General features: G+C 45.6%; 1 protein-coding gene across 2 annotated transcripts in view; it reads right to left on the reverse strand.

Moving 5' to 3' along the window:
• The window catches only part of DYM (dymeclin), a 362,668-nt gene that overhangs the window by 306,968 nt on the left and 34,521 nt on the right, over nt 1–21,179 (reverse strand). For both annotated transcript variants that reach the window (XM_062201648.1, XM_062201646.1), the window contains exon 3: nt 569–621. In XM_062201648.1, the coding sequence (XP_062057632.1) occupies nt 569–621 (53 nt within the window). The remainder of the gene's footprint in view (nt 1–568; nt 622–21,179) is intronic.

The raw sequence follows: 21,179 nt of genomic DNA on the forward strand, positions 1-21,179 counted from the left end.
CAAAAGGTCATTCCAATAGAGAAGACTCCTAATTTATAAGGGGGCTTAAAAACTTTGTAGAAAACTTGAAGTAGAGCATAATGTGAATTTTCCATTTAGTTTTTGAAACCCCTTCATGCTTTTCTAATATGTGTTAATGAAAAGATAATCATTTTGGTTAACATAGTCAACAACAGCATGTTCAAGTACGTTTTTCAGGGCAGCTGGCAATTGCAGATTGAATGGTCTTGTGTTCTATATGTACTGTCCATGCAACTACAAAACCAACTTAACAGCTTGATTTTTCCTCAGTATTTCAAAATTCACAAACAGAACAAGCTGACAGATAGCCATGACTTAGCATGACCCATTATTATTACAGCAAGCACAGCCAAGTGTGTGTCTCATACCTATTGACTGGATGGTACAGTCTAGTAGCATCAAGGAGCATCATGGACAGAAACAACCATTATGAACTATTATCATGCATGATGCATCAAGACGATACATTACTTCATTGAAAAAAATGCCCTCTACACACACAAGCATACAGTACACACACACAGGAAAAACACTTCTTCCCTCTTACCTAAAGATCTGCAGACTGAAATGGTCGCCTCCTCCAAGAGCTTCAACTCAGTACTGGACGGACAAAAGGAGAGAGGCAATTAGTAACCATGACACTAGCACAAAGGCACACTAAGCAGTTAGAGGAATATACATAAGTAAGAGAAAAGTACAAGTCTTGGTAAAAATGTGCAAAAGTGTGACTCTTCAGTTCCTTTCTCTGAAGGGAGGAGAGAACTTCCACTTTGATTATGGCCTTGTCTAAATAAGATCAGGCCGGCACCGTGGCTTAACAGGCTAATCCTCCACCTTGCGGCACCAGCACACCAGGTTCTAGTCCCGGTTGGGGCACCGGATTCTATCCCGGTTGCCCCTCTTCCAGGCCAGCTCTCTGCTATGGCCCGGGAAGGCAGTGGAGGATGGCCCAAGTCCTTGGGCCCTGCACCCGCATGGGAGACCAGGAGAAGCACCTGGCTCCTGGCTTTGGATCAGCAAGATGCGCCAGCTGCAGCGGCCATTGGAGGGTGAACCAACGGCAAAAAGGAAGACCTTTCTCTCTGTCTCTCTCTCACTATCCACTCTGCCTGTCCATAAATAAATAAATAAATAAATAAGATTGGAGTTGGTGAACTCAAGAGGCTTCCATAGCCTTGGCAGCTCATGACAAGAGCCTCGGATGATTACTGATGTCATAAATAAGAGTGTCAATCGTTAAATCAATAATAAGAGTCACTGTACACTTGCACATGTAGGACCTCTGCCCTTAATGTGTTGTACTATGTGAATTAATGGTAAAACTACTACTCAAACAGTACTCCATATTTTGTGTGTCTTTGTGGGTGCAGTCTGTTGAAATCTTTACTTAGTATATACTAAGTTGATGTTCTGTATATAAAGATAATTGAAAATGAATCATGCTGAAGAATGGGATGGGAGAGGGAGTGGGAGATGGGATGGTTGCAGGTAGGAGGGAGGTTATGGGGGGAAAAGCTGCTATAATTCAAAAGTTGTACCTTGGAAATTTATATTTATTAAATAAAAGTTGAAAAGAAAAATGTGACTCTTGTGCATGGCTAGTAGACATGACAAATGGTGCAGCTGCTACGGAAAAAAACATGGGATCCAAAAAATTAAAGCAAATTACCATATGACCCGGAGATTCCACTTCTAGGTATAAACCCAAAAGAAATGAAAGCAAGGCCTTGGAGACGTATTTGTAGACTCAAGTTCATAATCACAGTAGCCAAAATGTGGACGCAACCCAAGTGTCCCCGGGGAGACAAATGGATAAAAACATAGCACGAGCTTACCATGGAATATTATTTAGCCTTAAAAACAAAGGCAGCTTTGACCCTCTGCAACACAGATGAACCTTGAAGACATCATGCCAAGTGAAGTAATAAGCCTGCCCCAAAAAGATAAAGACTGTGTGATTCCTCTTGTGTGCAGTGCTTAGCATAGTGCAATTTGTAGACAGAAAGTAGAACGGCAGTTGCCAGGGGCTGGCAAGAGGAGACTTGGTGTTTAGGAGGACAGAGTTTCAGCTGGCAGAGATGAAAAAGTTCCGGAGAGGGGTGGGGTGATGGCTACAGAACAGTGTGCATGTATTTGATGCCACAGTACTCTACACGTAGAAATGGTCAAAACGATAATTATCATTTGTATACATTCCACCACAACTTTTTCTTAAAGTGCATTCCAATTCCACTTCAACTTCTTACCAGATATATGACCCTGGGCCAATTTCTTATGTCTTTGTTTCCTCATACATAAAAGAGAACTAATAAAAGTGCCTTCAAAAAGTTGCTGTGTGTGTGCCCTCAAAAAATGACAGCTACTACCAGTTGCAAGCTGTAATGTTTCTTCCTAGTAGATGAGTTAAAATACTGTCTCACATTTGTATAACCCTGTAAACGTCTTGAAGCATTTTTAAATTTATTAGTGCATTTAAATCCCATGAACATGTCTTCCAACGAACAGGACAAGGCTTATTTTTATAGATAAGCAAACTGAGGCTTCCAAGGAGTCTAACATTTCAATAATCAGAGGTCTGAGAAGAACAAGAACCAGTTTTAGTGCCTGGGGAGGGGCTGGCAGTGTGGTATAGCAGGTGAAGCCACCACCTGCAACGCCAGCATCCAATATGGGCGCAGTTCAAGTCCCAGCTGCTCCACTTCTGATCCAGCTCCCTGCTGATGTGCCTGCAAAAGGCAGCAGAACATGGTCCAAGTGTTTGGGCCCCCACCACCCATGTAGGAGACCTGGATGAAGCTCCTGGCTTCTAGCTCCAACCTGGCTCAGCCCTGGACGCTGCAGCCACTTGGGGAGTGAACCAGCAGATGGAAGACTTCTCCCTCTTTCTGTGTCTCCCTCTCTCTATGTAACTATTTCAAATAAATAAACATTTTTTAAAATGAGAGAAAAGAAAAGCAAGCCATAAGCATTAAATTAAGGCTTTTGACAAGAAATTTTAGAAAAACTGAAAGAAAATTGACTGCTTCTACCCAGCCCTGGAACTGTCCAACATGGTAACTGACCACTAGTACCAACATGTAGCTCAGGACCACTTAAAATGCAGCTACCCAGGGGCCGGCCAGGTGCTGTGGTGCAGCAGGTTAAACTGCCTCCTGCAGTGCTGGCATCCCATGTGGGCACCAGTTCAAGTCTCATCTGCTCCACTTCTGATCCAGCTCTCTGCTATGGCCTGGGAGAGCAGTGGAGGATGGCCCAAGTCCTTGGACCCCTGCACCCATGTAGGAGAACCGGAGGAGGCTCTTGGCTCTGGCTTCAGATCAGTGCAGCACCAGCCGTTGTGTCCAATTGGGGAGTGAACCAGCAGATGGAAGACTTCTCTCTCTCACAATCTCTCTCTCTCTCTCTCACTCTCTCTACCTCTCCTCTATGTAACTCTGACTTTCAAATAAATAAATTAATTTTTTTTTTTAAAGGAGAAACTCACGAGGTCAGTGGGCCCTGGGAAATAAAAAAAAAAAAAAAAAAATGCAGCTACCCAAACTGAGATGTGCTAGAACACAAAATGCATCCCTGATTTCAAAGATTTCAAAAGGATATGAGAAATGCTTCATTATTAATTTTATATTTGTGAAATTATAATAAGTGGGACATACTGGGCTATATAAATATATTATTAAAATTAATTTCACTTAACTTTTTCAATGTGGCTACTAGAAACCTTTAAATTATATATGTGGATCACCTTATATCTCTGTAAGACAGGGCTTCCAGAACCTGTCTCAGAGCAATTACAGATTATTATGCATATTATGCATAAGAAATCTTGGGGTCAGCATGATGGCGTAGCCGGTAAAGCCGCCACCTGCAGTGCTGGTATCCCATGTGGGTGCCGGTTCAAGTCCCAGCTACTGCACTTCCAATCCAGCTATCCAGCTCTCTGCTATGGCCTGGGAAAGCAGTAGAGGATAGCCCAAGTCCTTGGGCCCCTGCACCTGTGTGGGAGACCCGGAAGAGGCTTCTGGCTCCTGGCTTCAGCCAGCTCTGGCCGTTGCAGCCATTTGGGGGAGTGAATCAGTGAATGGAAGACCTCTCTTTCTCTCTGGCTTTACTTCTATCTGCTAACTCTTTCAAATTAATAAATAAATCTTTAAAAAAAAAAAGATAAATACAATCTTTCAAACTTACATCTTTCCATTTGCTCTAAGACTGAATCTTTTTGTACAAGATAAGCTGGAAATGGCCCTGAGGTCAAGCCACCTGTGGGCATCTAGCAGCTGCCCCTACACCAGCGTGTCTAGGGTGTCTGTCACGTGCCCCTGGGCCTCTCCACACCATCTGCTGCCTCCCCGCCCTTGGTTCCATCCTCCTGGCCAACAGGTTTTGCTGGGCATGACCCCGCTCAGGCCTTAGCTGACTGGGCCTGGGAGAGACATCCACCCGAAAACAGGCCAAAGTCTCAGGGAGTCAGGAGCTGAGACGGAAAGACAGGCGTTCCATCCGCTGGAACCCAGCCACACGGCTGAGGCTCACGGGAGCCATCCTCAGCCAGTGAGCAGCTGAGGCTCGCGGGAGCCATCCTCAGCCAGTGAGCAGCGGAGACAGCCAGGCAGTAAGGAAGAGCAGAAAGGAGCATTGCAGGCAGCAGCAGGCGCTGGCAGGAAGGCCTCCCCGGGTCCCTCTGGCCTTCTGATTCTCGAGACCAGTTCTTCCTTTCTTCCTAAAACCCCACTGTGGCCATCGTCTTGGATTCCAGGGAGGTCCTTGTCCCTTCATCACATCCTCCCCTCTTTCAAGCAAGCACCAAGTCAAGCTGATCTTATTAATAACCAGGACACTTACAACTAAGAAAAAGTGGGGTCAGACTGCATAGTGCACATTAGGAGCTAGCGAGAAGGGGAACCACAGCATTGCATTAGTCCGTCTTCTGACGGAAGGAAAGAGGCATACAGGCAAAGGAGCGTGATGAGCGTCGGGAGGCTGGTACCCGGAACACGTGCTTAGCGCCCGTCTCACTGGCGCTTCTACTTCTTCAGTCAACGACACCCTCAAGACTGGCTGGGACCAAGAGGTGCAGTGCCAACCTTCAAACAAAGCCAGCGTGTTCATTCAGCACACACTGCCTGGGAGCCCCCCCCCCCCACAGGGCTCTGGGAGACACTGGCCTGCTCCAGCCCGCTCCAGCCCGCCAGGAGTGAAGAGCAACAACAGACGGCTCCACTCGGGGGTGCGAAGATCAGGACCAGCCCTGTGTGTGAGCTCCAGGAATGTGCTCTCCATCTACTGTAGGAGGAATCCCCAGGGGCTCCCTGGAGGAAATACGTACTCTGTCCTGAGGGACCAACAGAAAAGTGAGGCAGGCAGACAAGAAGGAACAGCGCCCGAGGCAGGGCATCGCAGGGAACCTGGCCTGTGCTGGGGCGTGAAGGCCGAGGAGGATGCTCCCCGCTCCCAGGGGCAGCCAGGGTGTCAAGCTCTCTACAGACTGCTGTCCCCTAGCGTGGCTCCGACGGATGGCCAATACAGTATCACCTGAAAAGGGGGTTCATTCCAGCGGTGAAGCGAGGTTGCACATCACTGCTTCCAGGAACCTTCCTGGACCACCTGCAACCAGCTGAGAAGCCCCTCCTCGACCACAAAACTGGGTGCAGCACACTGAGGGCTCCTTGCTGCCTGTAGCACCCCAGCCTGGCCGTAAGCAGCCACTGGCAGAGTTCACTGGTGAGTGGATGCCACTGCAGACAGCCCCCAAAAACAATAGCAGTGCTTCTCCTCACCCTCCAGTCTCAAGGCAAAGTCTGCCCCCACCTGTAAACTCCTGTGGAAGTACTTGTGAACGTTTACTTGTCTCCAGGTGTAAAAGACATCTTCTGAAGCAGCCTGGTTTCTTAGGATCATTCCACCTCGGGTGGGAAGCACCCCCTGATGGTGAGGCAGCAGCACCTGCCATGGCGCCCTCAGGTCCCTCTGGCTGGGGTCTCTCCACAGGGCCACCATGGCAGGTAGCAGCACTCAGCACCCGGGGCAGAGGCGCCTGCGGTGCCCAGACTGCAAACTCCATGACAGCAAGACACTGTCTGGTTCCCCCATGCGCGTCCACCCTGTCCGGGCCAGAAGTAAACAGCACCAGTGCAGGGAGGAGCCCTGGGTGCTGCCTTGGGTGGTGTCGGCCACTGCTGCACTCCGACGCCTTGCTGATTTCTACAGAGCAGATCAGCCAAGCACAGCCCTGCCAAAACCAACATGCTGACTGTTACAAGAGAATTCCTCTTCTCTCAGCCCTCTGTCCTCTGGTTTTCCAAACTTGGGCCATCTTAAGAATAAGTGGCTTTCCCATTTTCTTGATTCAGAGCTGTAATGAGGTGGTTAAGTAGCTGGGGTGCTGGGTAACTGCTGCTGCCTGTCTCAGGGGTGCATGCCCCGTGCTGTTTCAGTTAAACAAATGAGCTCAGATGTTCTGGCACCAGCAACCAACAAGTCATCATTTGCAGTAAATAAAAGTAAAATGGCACTGCAAAAATAGGCTGATGTTTCCAAGACAATTACAATTAGAAACCGAATGATGTTTCTGAGGCCTGATCTGGGCACAGCAAACATGCCAAAGGGGACTCAGGGCCGCGGTCGAGCAAGTCATCTAGAGTGTGACTCAGATTAGGTCCATCAGCCCCACACGGACGACTTCCACTTATGGTTCACCTGAACTGCAGACTTCAGGTCAAGCTGAACACTGTCAGCCATGAGAGATTCGGAATAAGTTTGTTTTTAAGGTTTATTTGTTGGGGCCAGCGCTGTGGCACAGCGGGTTAATGCCCTGGCTTGAAGTGCCGGCATCCCATATGGCTGCCGGTTTGAGTCCTGGCTGCTCCACTTCCGATCCAGCTCTCTGCTATGGCCTGGGAAAGCAGCAGAAGATGGACCAAGTCCTTGGGCCCCTGCACCCATGTGGGAGACAGGGAAGAAGCTCCTGGCTCCTGGCTTCGGATCGGCACAGCTCCAGCCATTGCGGCCAATTGGGGAGTGAACCATCAGATGGAAGACTCTCTCTCTCTGCCTCTCCTCTCCCTGTGTAACTCTGACTTTCAAATAAATATTTTTTAAAAAGATTTATTTATTTACTTGAAAGGCAAAATTACAGAGAAAGAGAGGGAGAGACAGAGAGAGAAATCTTCCATCCACTGGTTCACTCCCAAAATGGCTGCAATGGCCGGGGCTGGATCAGGCCACAGCCAGGAGCTTCTTCCGGGTCTCCTATGTGGGCCTAAGCACTTGGGCCATCTTCCGCTGCTTTCTGAGACACATCAGCAGGGAGCCGGATCAGAAGTGGAGCAGCCAGGACCTGAACCAGCACCCATAGGGGATGCCAGCATTGTAGTCAGCAGCTTTACTAGCTATGCCACAATGCTGGCCCCAGGGATAAATGCTTTAAAAGCAGTCCATCATTGTTAAACCTTTGCTACACAAAAACCAAACTCCAGAAAAAGAATCACATGGACCCACTGGCCAGGTGTGGTGCTATCTGAAGCAATCCCTTTTATATGATAGTCTATCAGGTACCTTCTTGTCAAAGCTCGGCCACGCTAGCGCTGTGACAGCAACATAAACAGATGCAGCCACAGAAGTCTTGCTGTGCTAGTGACATCCCAACGCACAACAGGTGCCTACGGGACTGGAGAGCTGTGCCCAGCAAGCACTCACTCACACGCAGAACACCTCCAACACCTCCAGGCATTTCCTCTCAGTTGTAGGAACCTTCATTTGGCTTCTGAAGATAAGTCAGCCAGGAAGTGGTTATTAAGATTTCCGCAACTGCATAAGAAAGTTCTTAAATATTACCATTACCACTGCCATTTCTGGGTTGTAATTTAAGTCCACTTAATATAGGCAGGGAGGCAGGTGGTGCTGTGGCATAGTAGGTAAAGCCATCACCTGCGACACCAGCATCCCATATAGGCACCTTCCAATCCAGCTTCCTGCTAATGGCCTGGGAAAAGCAGTGGAAAGTGGCCCAAGTGTTTAGGCCCCTGCAACCCATGTGGGAGACCTGGATGAAGCTCCTGGCTTTGGCCTGGCCCAGAGCTGGCCATTGCAGCTACCTAGGGAGTGAACCAGTAGATGGAAGATATCTATCTCATCCCCTCCACCTCCCCCATAACTCTTTCAAATAAATAAATAAATCTTTAAAAAAAAAAAAGGGGGGGGGGAGGCAGGGAGGTAGCTACTAAGGAGGAGCTGAGGTCAGTGCCCCACCCCTTCCCTGCACTGGAAAAGCACAGCTTCTGCTGTTGCTTCCCTGCTCAGAATGGCACCAGCTGATAATAACCAATATGGCTGCTGGCTGTGCCAATGCAATGACCTTTAGCTAATTAAAATGTCACTATAATAAAATTACCATGGCCAACACTATCACTCCCATCATGCATCTAGTGCCATGACACATCTAAGATTTTCAAAAAAGGGCACAGACACTGATGGTACTGAAGCACTCTACCCTCTTTGTTCTTTGAATATTCAATTAAGTCCCACCTTAGACACCACCCTCTAGGCTTCCAGGTCATAAAAGGACAGCCCCAAGTCTTACGGAGCGCAGCTCTTTCTTGAGCTTGCCTGCACTCCTTCAGTGTATATTTTTTACTTTGCATGTAAATAAATCTTGCTTCTCTTCTAACCTACATCTAGTCTTTGAATTCCTTTTTATTTTTTTTTTAATTTTATTTATTTATTTGAGAGGTACAGTTACAAAGAGAGGGAGAGACAGAGAAAAAGGTCTTCCTTCTGCTGGTTCACTCCCCAAATGGCCGTAATGGTGAGAGCTGGGCCAATCCTAAGCCAGGAGCTTCTTCCGGGTCTCCCACATGGGTGCAGGGGCCCAAGCACTTGGGCCATCTTCTACTGCTTTCCCAGGCCATAGCAGGGAGCTGGATGGAAAGAGGAGCAGCCAGGACATGAACCAGCGCCCATATGGGATGCTAGCACCGCAAGCAGTGGTTTAGCTCACTACATCACAGCACCAGCCCTGAATTCTTCTTGTACTGGAGACAAAAGCCTGGACCCAGCCACCCCACAACATACTTGCTTCCTTACTTTGATTTCAGGAAGAGAGTGTCCCTAAGGAGAAAGATGTCCTCTACCTTCCCCTCACATTCTCCATATGCATCTGTAAGAGCTTCTGCTACAAATTTCCAACAACGAATACCAATAATTGAGCCAAATTATTTCCAAGTTATACCTCAAATAATCAGTGTAATCCAGGCCTCTGCTGGGTCCGCCAACACACATCATGACAAAGCTATTGGGGAGTGTAGGTAGCAGAGCAGACTGGCAGGGTAAACAGCAAAAGAGTGAAAAATCTTAATGCCGTGATAGAGTTGGATCTTCTCCTATATGTTTGAGGAGATTTCAAAAGGCTCACAGAAAATGGAATTAAAAGACAAATACTGGGACTCGTGCTGTGGTGTAGCAGGCCGCCATCTGCAGTGCAGGTGTCCCCTGTGGGTGCTGGTTTGAGTCCTGGCTGTTCCATTTCCAAGTCAGCTCTCTGCTATGGCCTGGAAAAGCAGTAGAAGATGGCCGAGTCCTTGGGTCTCTGCACCCATGTGGGAGACCCAGAAGAAGGTCCTGGCTCCTGGCTTCAGATCAGTCCAGCTCCAGCCACTGTGGCCATCTGGGGAGTGGAAGACTTCTCTCTCTCTCTCTCTCTCTCTCGCTCTTGCTCTCGCTCTCTCGCTCTCTGCCTCTCTGTAACTCTGTCAAGAGCTTCATCTGGATCTCCCGCTTGGGTGGAAGGAACCCAAACTCTTGGGCCATCCTCTATTGCTTTCCCAGGCCATTAGCAGAGAGTTGGGTTGGAAGTGGAACAGCCAGGACTCCAACCGATGTCCATATGGGAAGCCAGTGCTGCAGGCAGCAGCTTAACCTGCAGTGTCACAGAGCCAGCCCCAAGGTTACCCATTTTGAAACAGTATCAGCATAGGTCACAGAACTGCAGGTGATCTGCTTTGACTGTCCCAACCTGGATGCCTCCTTACACTGCGGTATAACCTCAGTGGATCAGCATTCCTTCCATACCTAGCAGAACTTCTCAGTATTTAAGGAACTTCTATTTGTATGATACTTTAGAGTTTACAAAGTTGCTCTGAATGCATCGTGTTGTACGACCCTCTCAACTATCTTGTGAAAAAGAAACAGCGGATAGTATTTCTAGTCTACCCACTGTTAGGAGATAAAAGACTTATTTTTTAAAGATTTATTTATTGATTTTAAAGTCAGATTAGAAGTGGCGCCCATATGGGATTCTGGCACTACAGATGGCAGCTTTACCCGCTACACCACAGCACCAGCCCGATAAAAGACTTTTAGGGGCCAGTGCCGCGGTACAGTAGGTTAACACCCTGGCCTGAAGTGCCAGCATCTCATATGGGCACTGGTTCAAGACCCAGCTGCTCCACTTGTGATCCAGCTCTCTGCTATGGCCTGGGAAAGCAGTAGAAGATGGCCCAAGCACTTGGGCCCCTGTACCCATGTGGGAGACCCAGAAGAAGCTCCTGGCTCCTGGCTTTGGATTGGCGCAGCTCTGGTCATTGCAGCCAACTGGGGAGTGAACCAGCAGATAGAAGACCTCTCTCTCTCTTTCTGCCTCTACTCTGTGTAACTCCTTCAAATAAATAAATATTTCAAAAAAAAAAAAAGACTTTTAATGAAAACACTGATAAGTCACAGAACAGAGACTTAAAACTGGATAATTTTTTAGAAAAGAAAATGATTTTCTTTTACTATTGTAAAAATGAACATGCTAAACCCACAGTAAGGGAATAGTGGCAACATCTGATGCTGATGAGAATGCAAAAATTCTGATCTTTCACACGTTGCTGGCGGAAATGAGAAATGCTACAGCCACTCTGCAAAACTGCAAAACCATATGGCAGGGCCCGCACTGTGGCAGAGGGGGTAACGCTGCCACCTGCAGTACCCACATCCCATATGGGTGCCAGTTTCAGTCCTGGTTGCTCCACAGCTGATCCAGCTCCCTGCTAATGCACCTGAGAAAACAATGGAAGATGGCCCAAGTCCTTGGGCTCTTGCACCCACATGGGAGACCCAGAGGAAGCTCCAGGCTCCTGGCTTTGGCTTGGCCCAGACTAGGCCATTGTGGCCATTTAAGAAAAGAACTAGTGAATGGAAGATCTTTTTCTCTCTCTCCTCTCTTGTCTCTCTGCTTCTCTGTAACTATTTCCAATAAATAAATAAATCTTAAAAAAAAAAAAATAGCAACTGGGGCCAGCACTGTGGCATAGTGGGTAAAGCCGCCACATGCAGTGCCAGCATCCCATATGGGCACCAGTTCAAGTCCTGGCTGCTCCTCTTCTGATCCAGCTCTCCACCAAGGTCTGGGAAAGCAACAGAGGATAGTCTAGGTGCTTAGGCCCTTGCGCCTTCACAGGAGATCCGAAAGAGGCTCCTGCCTCCTGGCTTCAGATTGGCCCAGCTCTGGCCATTGTGGCTATTTGAAGAGTGAACCAGCAGACGCAAGACCTTTCTCCCTCTCTGCTCTCACTCTCTCTGCCTTTGCCTCTCTGTAATTCTGCCTTTCAAATGATAAATAAATAAATCTATATTAAAAAAAAAATAGCAACTTCCCATAACAGGAAATGTGTACTTACTACTACCCAGTGACTTTGGTTCACATAAAAAGTTGTACACAAATGTTCATAGCAACTTTATTCAACTCAGACAAAAAGTGGAAGCAATCCCAATGTTCCTCAGTGGTTGAGTAGTTAAACAGGGTACATCCACAACACAGAGTACTACTTAGCAATTCAAAAAGAATAAATTATTGAGACACAACTTCAGTGGATCTCGAAGACACTCCGTGAAGAGTCAGCCTCAGAACGTTACATACTGTACAACTCCATTTACACAATAATGAAATAGAACTACAGAGATGAAGGCCAATTAGTGGCTGCCGGGGTGAGAGTTACGGGTGGGGAGGAGAGGACAGATGTGGCACTGCTGGTGGGATGCTCTGTATCTTGGTTGTGCTGAGGACCTGAATCCGCACACAGACAAACCTGCACATCATACACAGATGAATGCACATACAACTCAACGCGGAAATCTCAGCAAGTTCTGGGGATTGCAGCAATGTCAGTTTCCCAGTTTTGATTTTATACTGCAGTCATTTTTAAAATTTTTATTTTTTTAATTTTTATTTACTTATTTATTTGAGAGGTAGAGTTACAGACAGTGAGAGGGACAGAGAGTAAGGTCTTCCATCGTTGGTTCACTCTCCAAATGACCACAACGGTGGGAGCTTTGCTGATCCGAAGCCAGAAGCCAGGAGCTTCTTCTGGGTCTCCCACACTGATGCAGGGGCCCAAGCACTTGGGCCATCTTCTATTGCTTTCCCAGGCCATAGCAGAGAGCTGGATCGGAAGAGCAGCAGCTGGGACTAAAACCAGTGCCCATATGGGATGCCAGCACCACAGGCAGAGGGTTAACCTACTGTGCCACAGCGCAGGCCCTTGTACTTCAGTCCTTATGCAAATGTCACAGTTAGGGTACACTGGGTGAAGGCTGTTAGGAAACTGTACAGTTTTGGCAATTTGTTGCAAATTTAAATTATCTCAAAATAAGTTTAAAAAGTTAAACCATAAAAAGTTCTACAAATTTTGGGGGAGAGAGTGTTACAGAGACAGGGACAGACCAAGAGAAAGGTCTTCCATCCACTGGTTCACTCCCCAAATGGCCATAATGGATGGAGCTGGGCTGATCTGAAGCCAGGAGCCAGGGCTTCATCCAGGCCTCCCAGGTAGGTGCAGGGGCCCAAGCACGTGGGCCATCTTCCACTGTTTTCCAACGCCACAAGCAGGGAGCTGGATCAGAAGAGGAGAAGCCTGAACACAAACTGACACCCACATAGGGATGCTGGCGCCACAGGTGGAGGCTTTGCTGCACCACAGAGCTGGCCACAGTCAAATGGTTTTATAGCAGGCTTTCCCAAGTCTACAAACATCAGATCATCTTCAGTGGTTGTGTGTCATTCCAGTACACACACACACACTTCTGTTTGTTTCTCCATTCTCCTTAGTGGTGGATGGTTAAGGGGTTAGCAACTCTGCAACCATAAACACTGCTATAAATGTCTTTATGCATATATCTCTCTACATCTATTCCTGAACTTCTTCCATTGCCTCCTTAATATAAACTCTATAAATCCAATTGTTAGACCAGTGAATACTTCTGTTCTAATGAATATCATAAATTACATTTCAGAAAAAACTTCATTAATTGCCCACCAAGCATACATAATTGTGGTTTATAACTCCCACATATTGCTAAGTTTGCGACTGTAAATTCAGACCTTTTGACACAAAATCCAGTGATCTTTATGCTCAGATAAATGTGTGATGACAGTAAGTAAACAAAAGAACCTTTATCACAACTACAGATTGTTTTCCCTCTAAAATGGCCTACCCAGGGCAACTTGGAGATCCCCTCCCTGCCTGCTGTGGCAAGAGGCTTTCTCACTTAAATAAATCTTGCTTTGTTCATTGTAAAAAATAAACAGGGGCCAGCGCTGTGGTGTAGCAGGTAAAACCACCGCCTGCAGTGCCGGCATCCCATATTGGCACCAGTTCGAGTCCTAGCAGCTCCACTTCCAATCCAGCTCTCTGCTATGAGCTGGGAAGGCAATGGAGGATGGCCCATCTCCTTGGGCCCCTGCACTCACGCGGGAGACCTGGGGGAGACTCCTGGCTCCTGGCTTCGGATCGGCACAGCTCCGGCCATTGCTGTCAACTGAGGGGTGAAATAGCGAATGGAGTACCTCTCTCTCTCTGCCTCTCCTTCTCTCTATGTAACTCCAACTTTCAAATAAATAAATCTTTAAAAAAATAAACAAACAAATAAACAAAATAGCCTATACAGAGAGGAATTCATACGGGGTATGATCTTCTAACAAAGTATCATATCCTCTCACCAAAAATTTCAAACGAATTCTGTTCAACGTCACCTAAATTCTTCAATCGCACCAGGCAAACCATTTTTGTATCGAATACCATAAAGGACATGCGTTGAGAGTGTACAACCTCTTTGAAAGCAAACTCTGAGTTACAATCCTCTGGCATAATCACTCTGGTTACGGTCTAGTAATGAGCACACAGAAAAAGTGAGCAAATATTCAGTAAGAAATTGTGGGTAATACTGCCCATTATACAGACAGAGAGATGATCAACTGTATGAGCCACTTCAGCACAAAAACGCCTCCAAATGCTAGTGGTCACAGTCAGGAGGTGATGGAAGAGAAACAACCCTGGCCAGCCTTGCCCTCAGGGGACACCCTGTCATCAAGTCATGAAGGGAGGGGGAAAAGACCAGAGCCCAGAGTGACAGCCAGGGGCCATCCATCAATCAGGAGAGTACCACTGTTAGATGAAAAGCAGTTTTCCAAAACTGACAAACAAGAAAGAACATTTGTTGGTAGGGGGAAAAAGTTACTTTCACATGAAGCCTGAAGTTCAAGAATTCAAGTTTCCACAACCAAAATAAATACACAGCACGGTCAGCTAATAAACTAAGGTGTCCTGAAGTCTACCTATACCACAGGAAAATAGCAAAGTTGTTCGGAATACCTCAGTCAATCCTAACAGGTCAGGCAGGCTATGGTTTGCAAGCAAAATACTCACAAGTGGAGGGAACAGAAGCAGGCACACTTAAGCCGGTAACTGAATTCATCTGTGACCTCCATTTTGGAGCCCCAAGGCAGCCCCAGCAGGAACTGGGCCCTTTCAGTGTTTTTGATCATTCAGTGCTTTCTTCCTGTCAATTTTCTTTTCTTTTTTTTCCCCAACCCTCTTCCTCTTTCTTCTGTACCTGTGCACACTCTAGACTGTAAGTAACAGAAGAGGCCATGGATGGATACTGCCAGGCCCGGAGGCTAAAGAAAGAAAATACAAAGTTAAATAATACACAGGCTTAAAAAGAGCCTGCCAACTGGCTGTAGAACAACACAGCCTTTTTAGAAATGTCTTATTATCATGGTCTGAAGCAGAAATATTTGGTTCATATGTAAAATTTGACTTTTTAGTAGTTTTTTCTATAGTACAGAGAAAAATAATTTAATTTTAAAAATAAAAATTGCAGCTCAGTACATATCAATTAGCAGGATCTCACTGATTTGAAATCCACTAATTCAAAATTTGGGGCTATGCTGACCTCTGTGTTCTATTTTAAGTAAAGCAGGTTAAGAAGAAATGAGAGAATCTGGGGAAAGTACTGCTGAATCTGTAACAGAAATGTTTTCAGGGGTGGGGTCGGCGTTGTGGTGCAGCAGGTTGAGCTGCCGCCTGCAGTGCATGCAATCCCAGATTCAAGTCCTGGCTGCTCTGCTTCTAATCCAGCTCCCTGGTCATGTGCCTGGGAAGGCAGCAGAAGATGGCCCAAGTACTTGGGTCCTTGCCACCCACATGGGAGACCAAAATGGAGCTCCTGACTCCTACCTTCAGCCTGGTCCAGCCCTGGCTGTTGTGGTCACTTGGGGAGTGAACCAGCAGATGGAAGATATATATCTCTCTCTGTCTCTGTTTTTGTCTCTCTGCCACCCTACCTTCAAATAAACCTAAATAATCTTTAAAAAAAAAAAAAAAGTGTTTAAAGATATTAACATATTAATTGCTGACAATAAATTTGAAATAACTTACATTTTGTATAGTTCTACAGACAGTATTCAAAGTTTTCACCTTAATATTTCACTTAACAAGTTGACTGACGGAATAGGAATATCCTCATTTTACAAGTGACAGAAACAGGGAGGCAAAGTACTTGTCCAATGTAACAATGCAAGAATAAACATATCTGACTTAGTTTAATACTCTCTGTAAGAATAATAATTTAATTTTTAAAAAATACTTAGAGAGGCATAGAGACAGGGATAGGCAGAGAGCTCCCATTCACTGGTCCACACGTATCAAATGCTCACAACAGCCAGGGCTTCATCCTAATGAAGCTAGGAACTCAGACCAGGTCTCCTACAGAGGTTGTAGGGACCCAACTCGTCAGCCAGCACCTGCTGCCTCCAAGGGTGTGTATTAGCAGGAGGCTGGGGTCAGGAGCCAGAGCCAGAGCCAGGAATCTACCAAGGCCACACACATTTTAACCCACGCTTTAACTGCTGTGCCAAATGCCTGCCCTGCTTCAGTTTTTTATTAAAACAAACCCATATAATATCAATCCAGCTACTTGTCATTTCTGTATATACTTACAAGAAGCTGTGTGTCATGGTGCAGGCATCTGGCACAGCAATGAAGATGCCACCTGGGATGCCCACATCTCGTATCAGAATGTCTGCACTCAGGTCTCAGCTCGGCTTCACTTCCAGCTTCCTCCTATCGCACACCCTGGGAGGCAGCAGGTGATGGCTCAAGTACTTGGGTCCCTGCCACCCACATGAGAGAGCCAGCTTGAGTTCCTGGCTCCTGGCTTCAACCTGGCCCAGCCCCAGCTTTTGTGGGCATTTGGGGAATGAACCAGAAGATGGAAGATCTCTCTCCCTCTGTCACTCTGCCTTTCAATGTAAATAAATAAATAAGCTTTTAAATGTTAGAGAAGTGTCACACATGCAAGTTGTATTTGTTATAAAAATTTCTATCTGTGTTATAATAATGCAAAATGTGTGTGAATGGTAAAGAATTGGGATAAAACAGAAAAATTTAAACCTGATAAGGAAAGTGGTAAAATGACAGACAACTTTTCTGTAGCTGCTATGAAGTCATACACCATAATTTGGTCAGGAAATTAAATTTTTAAGTTATTCATTGCCCCAATCCACAGGTTAAAGTTCACAGCAGTGTCAACTACACACTAGTCCAGATGTGTATCTCAATAATGAAAGGCGATAAACTTAGTTCTAATCTTTTAAGGAAAAGCCAATGGGTAAAAGGCTGTTGGGGGAAATTATAATAGACTTCGGGGCAGTCACTGAGCAATCAGATAAGCAATAAGATTCATAAACTCTGAATTCTAAAGCCCTATTCACTGAAAATTCTGCCACAAAATTATTTCAAAATTCATGTTGTATATTAATAAAGCCATTTTTAGCCCACACCATGCATACTCTGACAAACACCCAATGTTTGTCAGCCTAAGGACTGACTGGGTACATCAACAAGAAACCATTCAAAAAAGTACAGGGCCTTAGCGGCCTTTGGAGGGTGAACCAACGGCAAAAAGGAAGACCTTTCTCTCTGTCTCTCTCACTATCCACTCTGCCTGTCAAAAAAAAAAAAAAAAAGTCAGGGCCATTTCTGCAGACTTTCCCCCCTTACCTTTCACAAAATGAACAAGAATCAGCCCATTCAGTAGCGAAATGAGCCTAGTCATACGGCAAAGTCAAAGGATAGAAACTGCTTATAAATCTGTTATAGCAATCTTTAATGCACCAACCAGACCCAAAAGGTGTCTGTTGACATTGATGTGATTCAGACACCCTAGAGGCTGTCACTTAACTGCAACTACTAAAATGTCAACATTTCAGCCACAACTATGCTAGATAATAGTGTTTATTCTCTCATGAAAGCAGGGGAAAAAAATAACTTGGAAAGTCAGATTTCAACCAAACAATGAGTAGAGGAGTTCCGAGTGCACGTGGAGTAGCACGCAGCTGTCCCTTCACTTCAATGCTGTGAACAGTGCTCGTTATCTCTCCCCCCACCCCCAGTTTACACTTGTAGCTGGAAGGCAAACCGATGCACCTTCTAAAATGATTTTGCACAGAAAGATATAAATGGGAGGACAGGAAATAAATGTTTTGCCTCAAGACATAAAATCTGAACTTCTTATGACCCCTCAGTTTGAGAAAATAAAATGCCAAGAAAAGTTTCAAATTATTTATTCTCTTAATAAAACAGCCTAGTACGTTCCTGTGTTCGCCATCCAAGCAAACCAGTGAGAGAATCAGAAGACAGTGTAGTGGCTATCCCAGGCCCTCCTCAGCAACAAGCAGGCTGTTTTCAGCTTGAAAAGCCTAATACAATTGTACATGCAGTGTGCCAAAGAGAATAAAGCCACAGAAGTGGACGCATGCATCAAGAGTCAAAGGGAAAGATAATTTTACAATCACTTAATTGCTTCTGTCAGTTACAAACGTGCGCCCTGATTCAATGAGACTCTTTTCCTGTTTCTCAACTGAGGAAAGAAAGTAAGAAGCTTTGGGAAAGGATCATTCAGCCAGCTCGTCTCAGAGGGAGAAAAGACATACTCTACTCAACACAGGATTGGAATACCAGACAGAGTAGCCGGCAGCTGGAGCGCAGCCCTGTAGACAATGGTGCCAGACCCAGGGGAGCTGGGACCGTGTCCTGCAGCTGTGGGGGCTCTTCGCTCCAAGGTTACTGCACAACTGCACACTGAAGCTCTTCAGTCACCACCTGAAGCTTGCTCTGTGCACTAGTCTATGCTTGCATGACGGTCGACAGCATTGGTCTCTGGACTTACGTAAACCTGGTTAGGATCTGGTCCTTACCCGCTGCTACCCACTGTGTGACCTAGGACAATCTTGCGAGGCCACTGTTATCCCAGTTTCAGGAAGAATCACAGACCTGAGCTGAGAAACAATGAGAGATTCACCTAAAGCAACGAGCCCAGCACCTGGCACCCAGTGAGGGCTCAATAAACAACCAATTAATGGTGACATCCACCTTAGCAAAGCCTTAGCACAAAGGACTTTTTTTTTTTTATAATGCCAGAAAAATCCCTGAAAGAAAAATAAAATTGGATCCTAACAATAATAAAAAGGAATGGAAGCCCTCTAAAAGAATTTCTAAGAGTACAACAAGCACAAGTTTAGAAAACATTATATGATGTGGTATATAAATGCAAGAGATTACTCACTCTAAGAAAGGAAATTATGGAGGCTGGCATTGCGGCAGTATGGGTTAAACTTCTGCCTATGATGCCAGAATCCCATATGAGCACCTGGTTCAAGCCTCAGCTATCCCATTTCCAACCCAGCTCCCTGCTAATGGGCCTGGGAAAGCATCAGAAGATGGTCCAAGTGCTTGGGCCGCTGCCAACCACATAGGAGACCCAGATGGAGTTCCAGGCTCCTGGTCCTGGCTTTGGCCCAAACCAACCCAGGCCACCATGGCCATTTGGGTAGTTGAACCAGCAGATGAAAAGACCTCTCTCTTTCTCTGTCAGTTTACCTTTGAAATAAATAAATAAATCTTTTAAAAAGTTACCTAACAGTAATGCAATATAATCTCATTTTTTTTTAAACAAGTGGTATAAATATACCTGTCTTATACAGGAATGAGTATATTTGAAAAAGATATGAAAGAAAATAGACCCAAATATCCAAAGTGGTTATATCTGCATAATGAGAAAATCCGATTGTCTTGTCTCTACATTTTCTAACTCTCCTATACTGAACAATTACTTATGTGATCCTATACCCATATATCACCTGAAAATCAACTATGAAAAATTCTAGTCCTTATATAATTAGAGATATGCATAAAGACTTGGCTACAAATAAATTCATCATACTTTCATATAAAATCATGAGAAACAACAACCAACCAAAACGTTCAACATTAGTTACATATATGCATATTCCTAAGGTAGCCCACCCTACAATCATTTGCAGTAGGAAATGTGTTTCAGAAACAAATGTGTGCAGGGTACAATACAATAAAAACAGTTTTGAATGAGAGAGACCCAAAAGACCATATAACAACACGTTAGTCCTGTTTGGGATCTGTTTTGCCCTCCTTGTGCTTTTTCTGTATTGGAAAATATGAAAAAATGAACTATTACTTTTGTACTCAGCAAAATGAGTTTTAAATGGCTGTGCCAAAAACTTCCTTTTTGCTTTATATGAGCACCATCTAGTGCTCAGTATACATAATACAATTTTCATAATGCAGTAAAGATTTTGGACAAGTAGCCTTCATAAAAGGTATACTGTTTAAGCACAAAACCGAATACCACTATACTCAATGTTTGCTTTAAGATAGCTGAACAATTAATTCAAAAGACCCACTGGACTCCCAATCATCCAGATAAAGCAGTCATCAGAAAGCTGGTTAAACTCCTGCTGCTTATTCTCATTCCGCAAATATTCGACTCTCAGGACAGAACCTTTGCTCTTCTTTATGAGTATCTGCTCCTTAATAATGACTCTGTCCTTTGTTCTAGACCATGTCTAGCCCACTTGGGTCTCATTCCTTTGTAATCATAGCCTCCACTCTAACATCAATGTCTCTGCTCTCAACCTGTGTGTACTGATGGTCCTTTCCCTCACTTAATGTTGTATGATTATTCAGAATTTCTCTTCAGACACACCCCTCTACCTGCAAAAGTTGAGTGGCCTTTCTCCCGGTCTTGGCTGAGATCAGATTTAAACCATGTCCATCAAACAATCCTCACAAGAGTCCAGAGACCCCCCTCATTTCCTCTCCTCTATGAAATCCTTTCATTACCTGGTTAACGTCACTCTTAGGATCATTGGTTGCTATTCTCAACCTGACTTGTATACTACAGTGTCTGTTTAAGTGTTTATAGCAGGTGATAATGGAATGAACCAGGGCCTTCAGCAACCAGATGCTTCTGCATCCAGACATGCCTGTCCCTGCAGAGCCCCAAGATACCCCCAGCGGGCCCCTGTAGACGATGTCCCCAGTTAGCAGGTAGTAGCCAGAGAGACTCATCGTCGCCCCCTTTCCTATCATCAAAAGGTCGGGATGGTAGCTTTGGGATCTGCAAGGAGGGAAGGCCTATACTTCCGGGAATGGAGAGTCCCTACCCGCACTTCCAGGGAAGAAAAGTCCTTGTCAAGGTCCCCACAGGTGCCTAAAGGTCAAATAATGAGGATCAGACCTGCCTCAACCTTTAACCCCCATGCCCTGTATCTATAAAAGGAGCCCTCTCAACCTCTGACACGTGACTTCCCCGGCCCCCTGCTCTGTGAGGACCAGGGAACCTCGCCCAGGAGCGGAATCCCAATAAAAGCTTGTGAATTAAAAAAAAAAAAAAAAGAGTATCTGCTCCTTGAAGGAAGAGAAAGGCAGACACTCCACAGGCATGAAGGTGTCTACTGTTCCTACAAATCGACACGTGAAGGAGTGCTGTTCACATTTACAGAAGTAACAGTGCAATGAGGTAAAGTA

The sequence above is a fragment of the Lepus europaeus genome, chromosome 9 (genome assembly GCF_033115175.1).
Source record: "Lepus europaeus isolate LE1 chromosome 9, mLepTim1.pri, whole genome shotgun sequence".
In the NCBI taxonomy this organism is placed as follows: domain Eukaryota; kingdom Metazoa; phylum Chordata; class Mammalia; order Lagomorpha; family Leporidae; genus Lepus; species Lepus europaeus.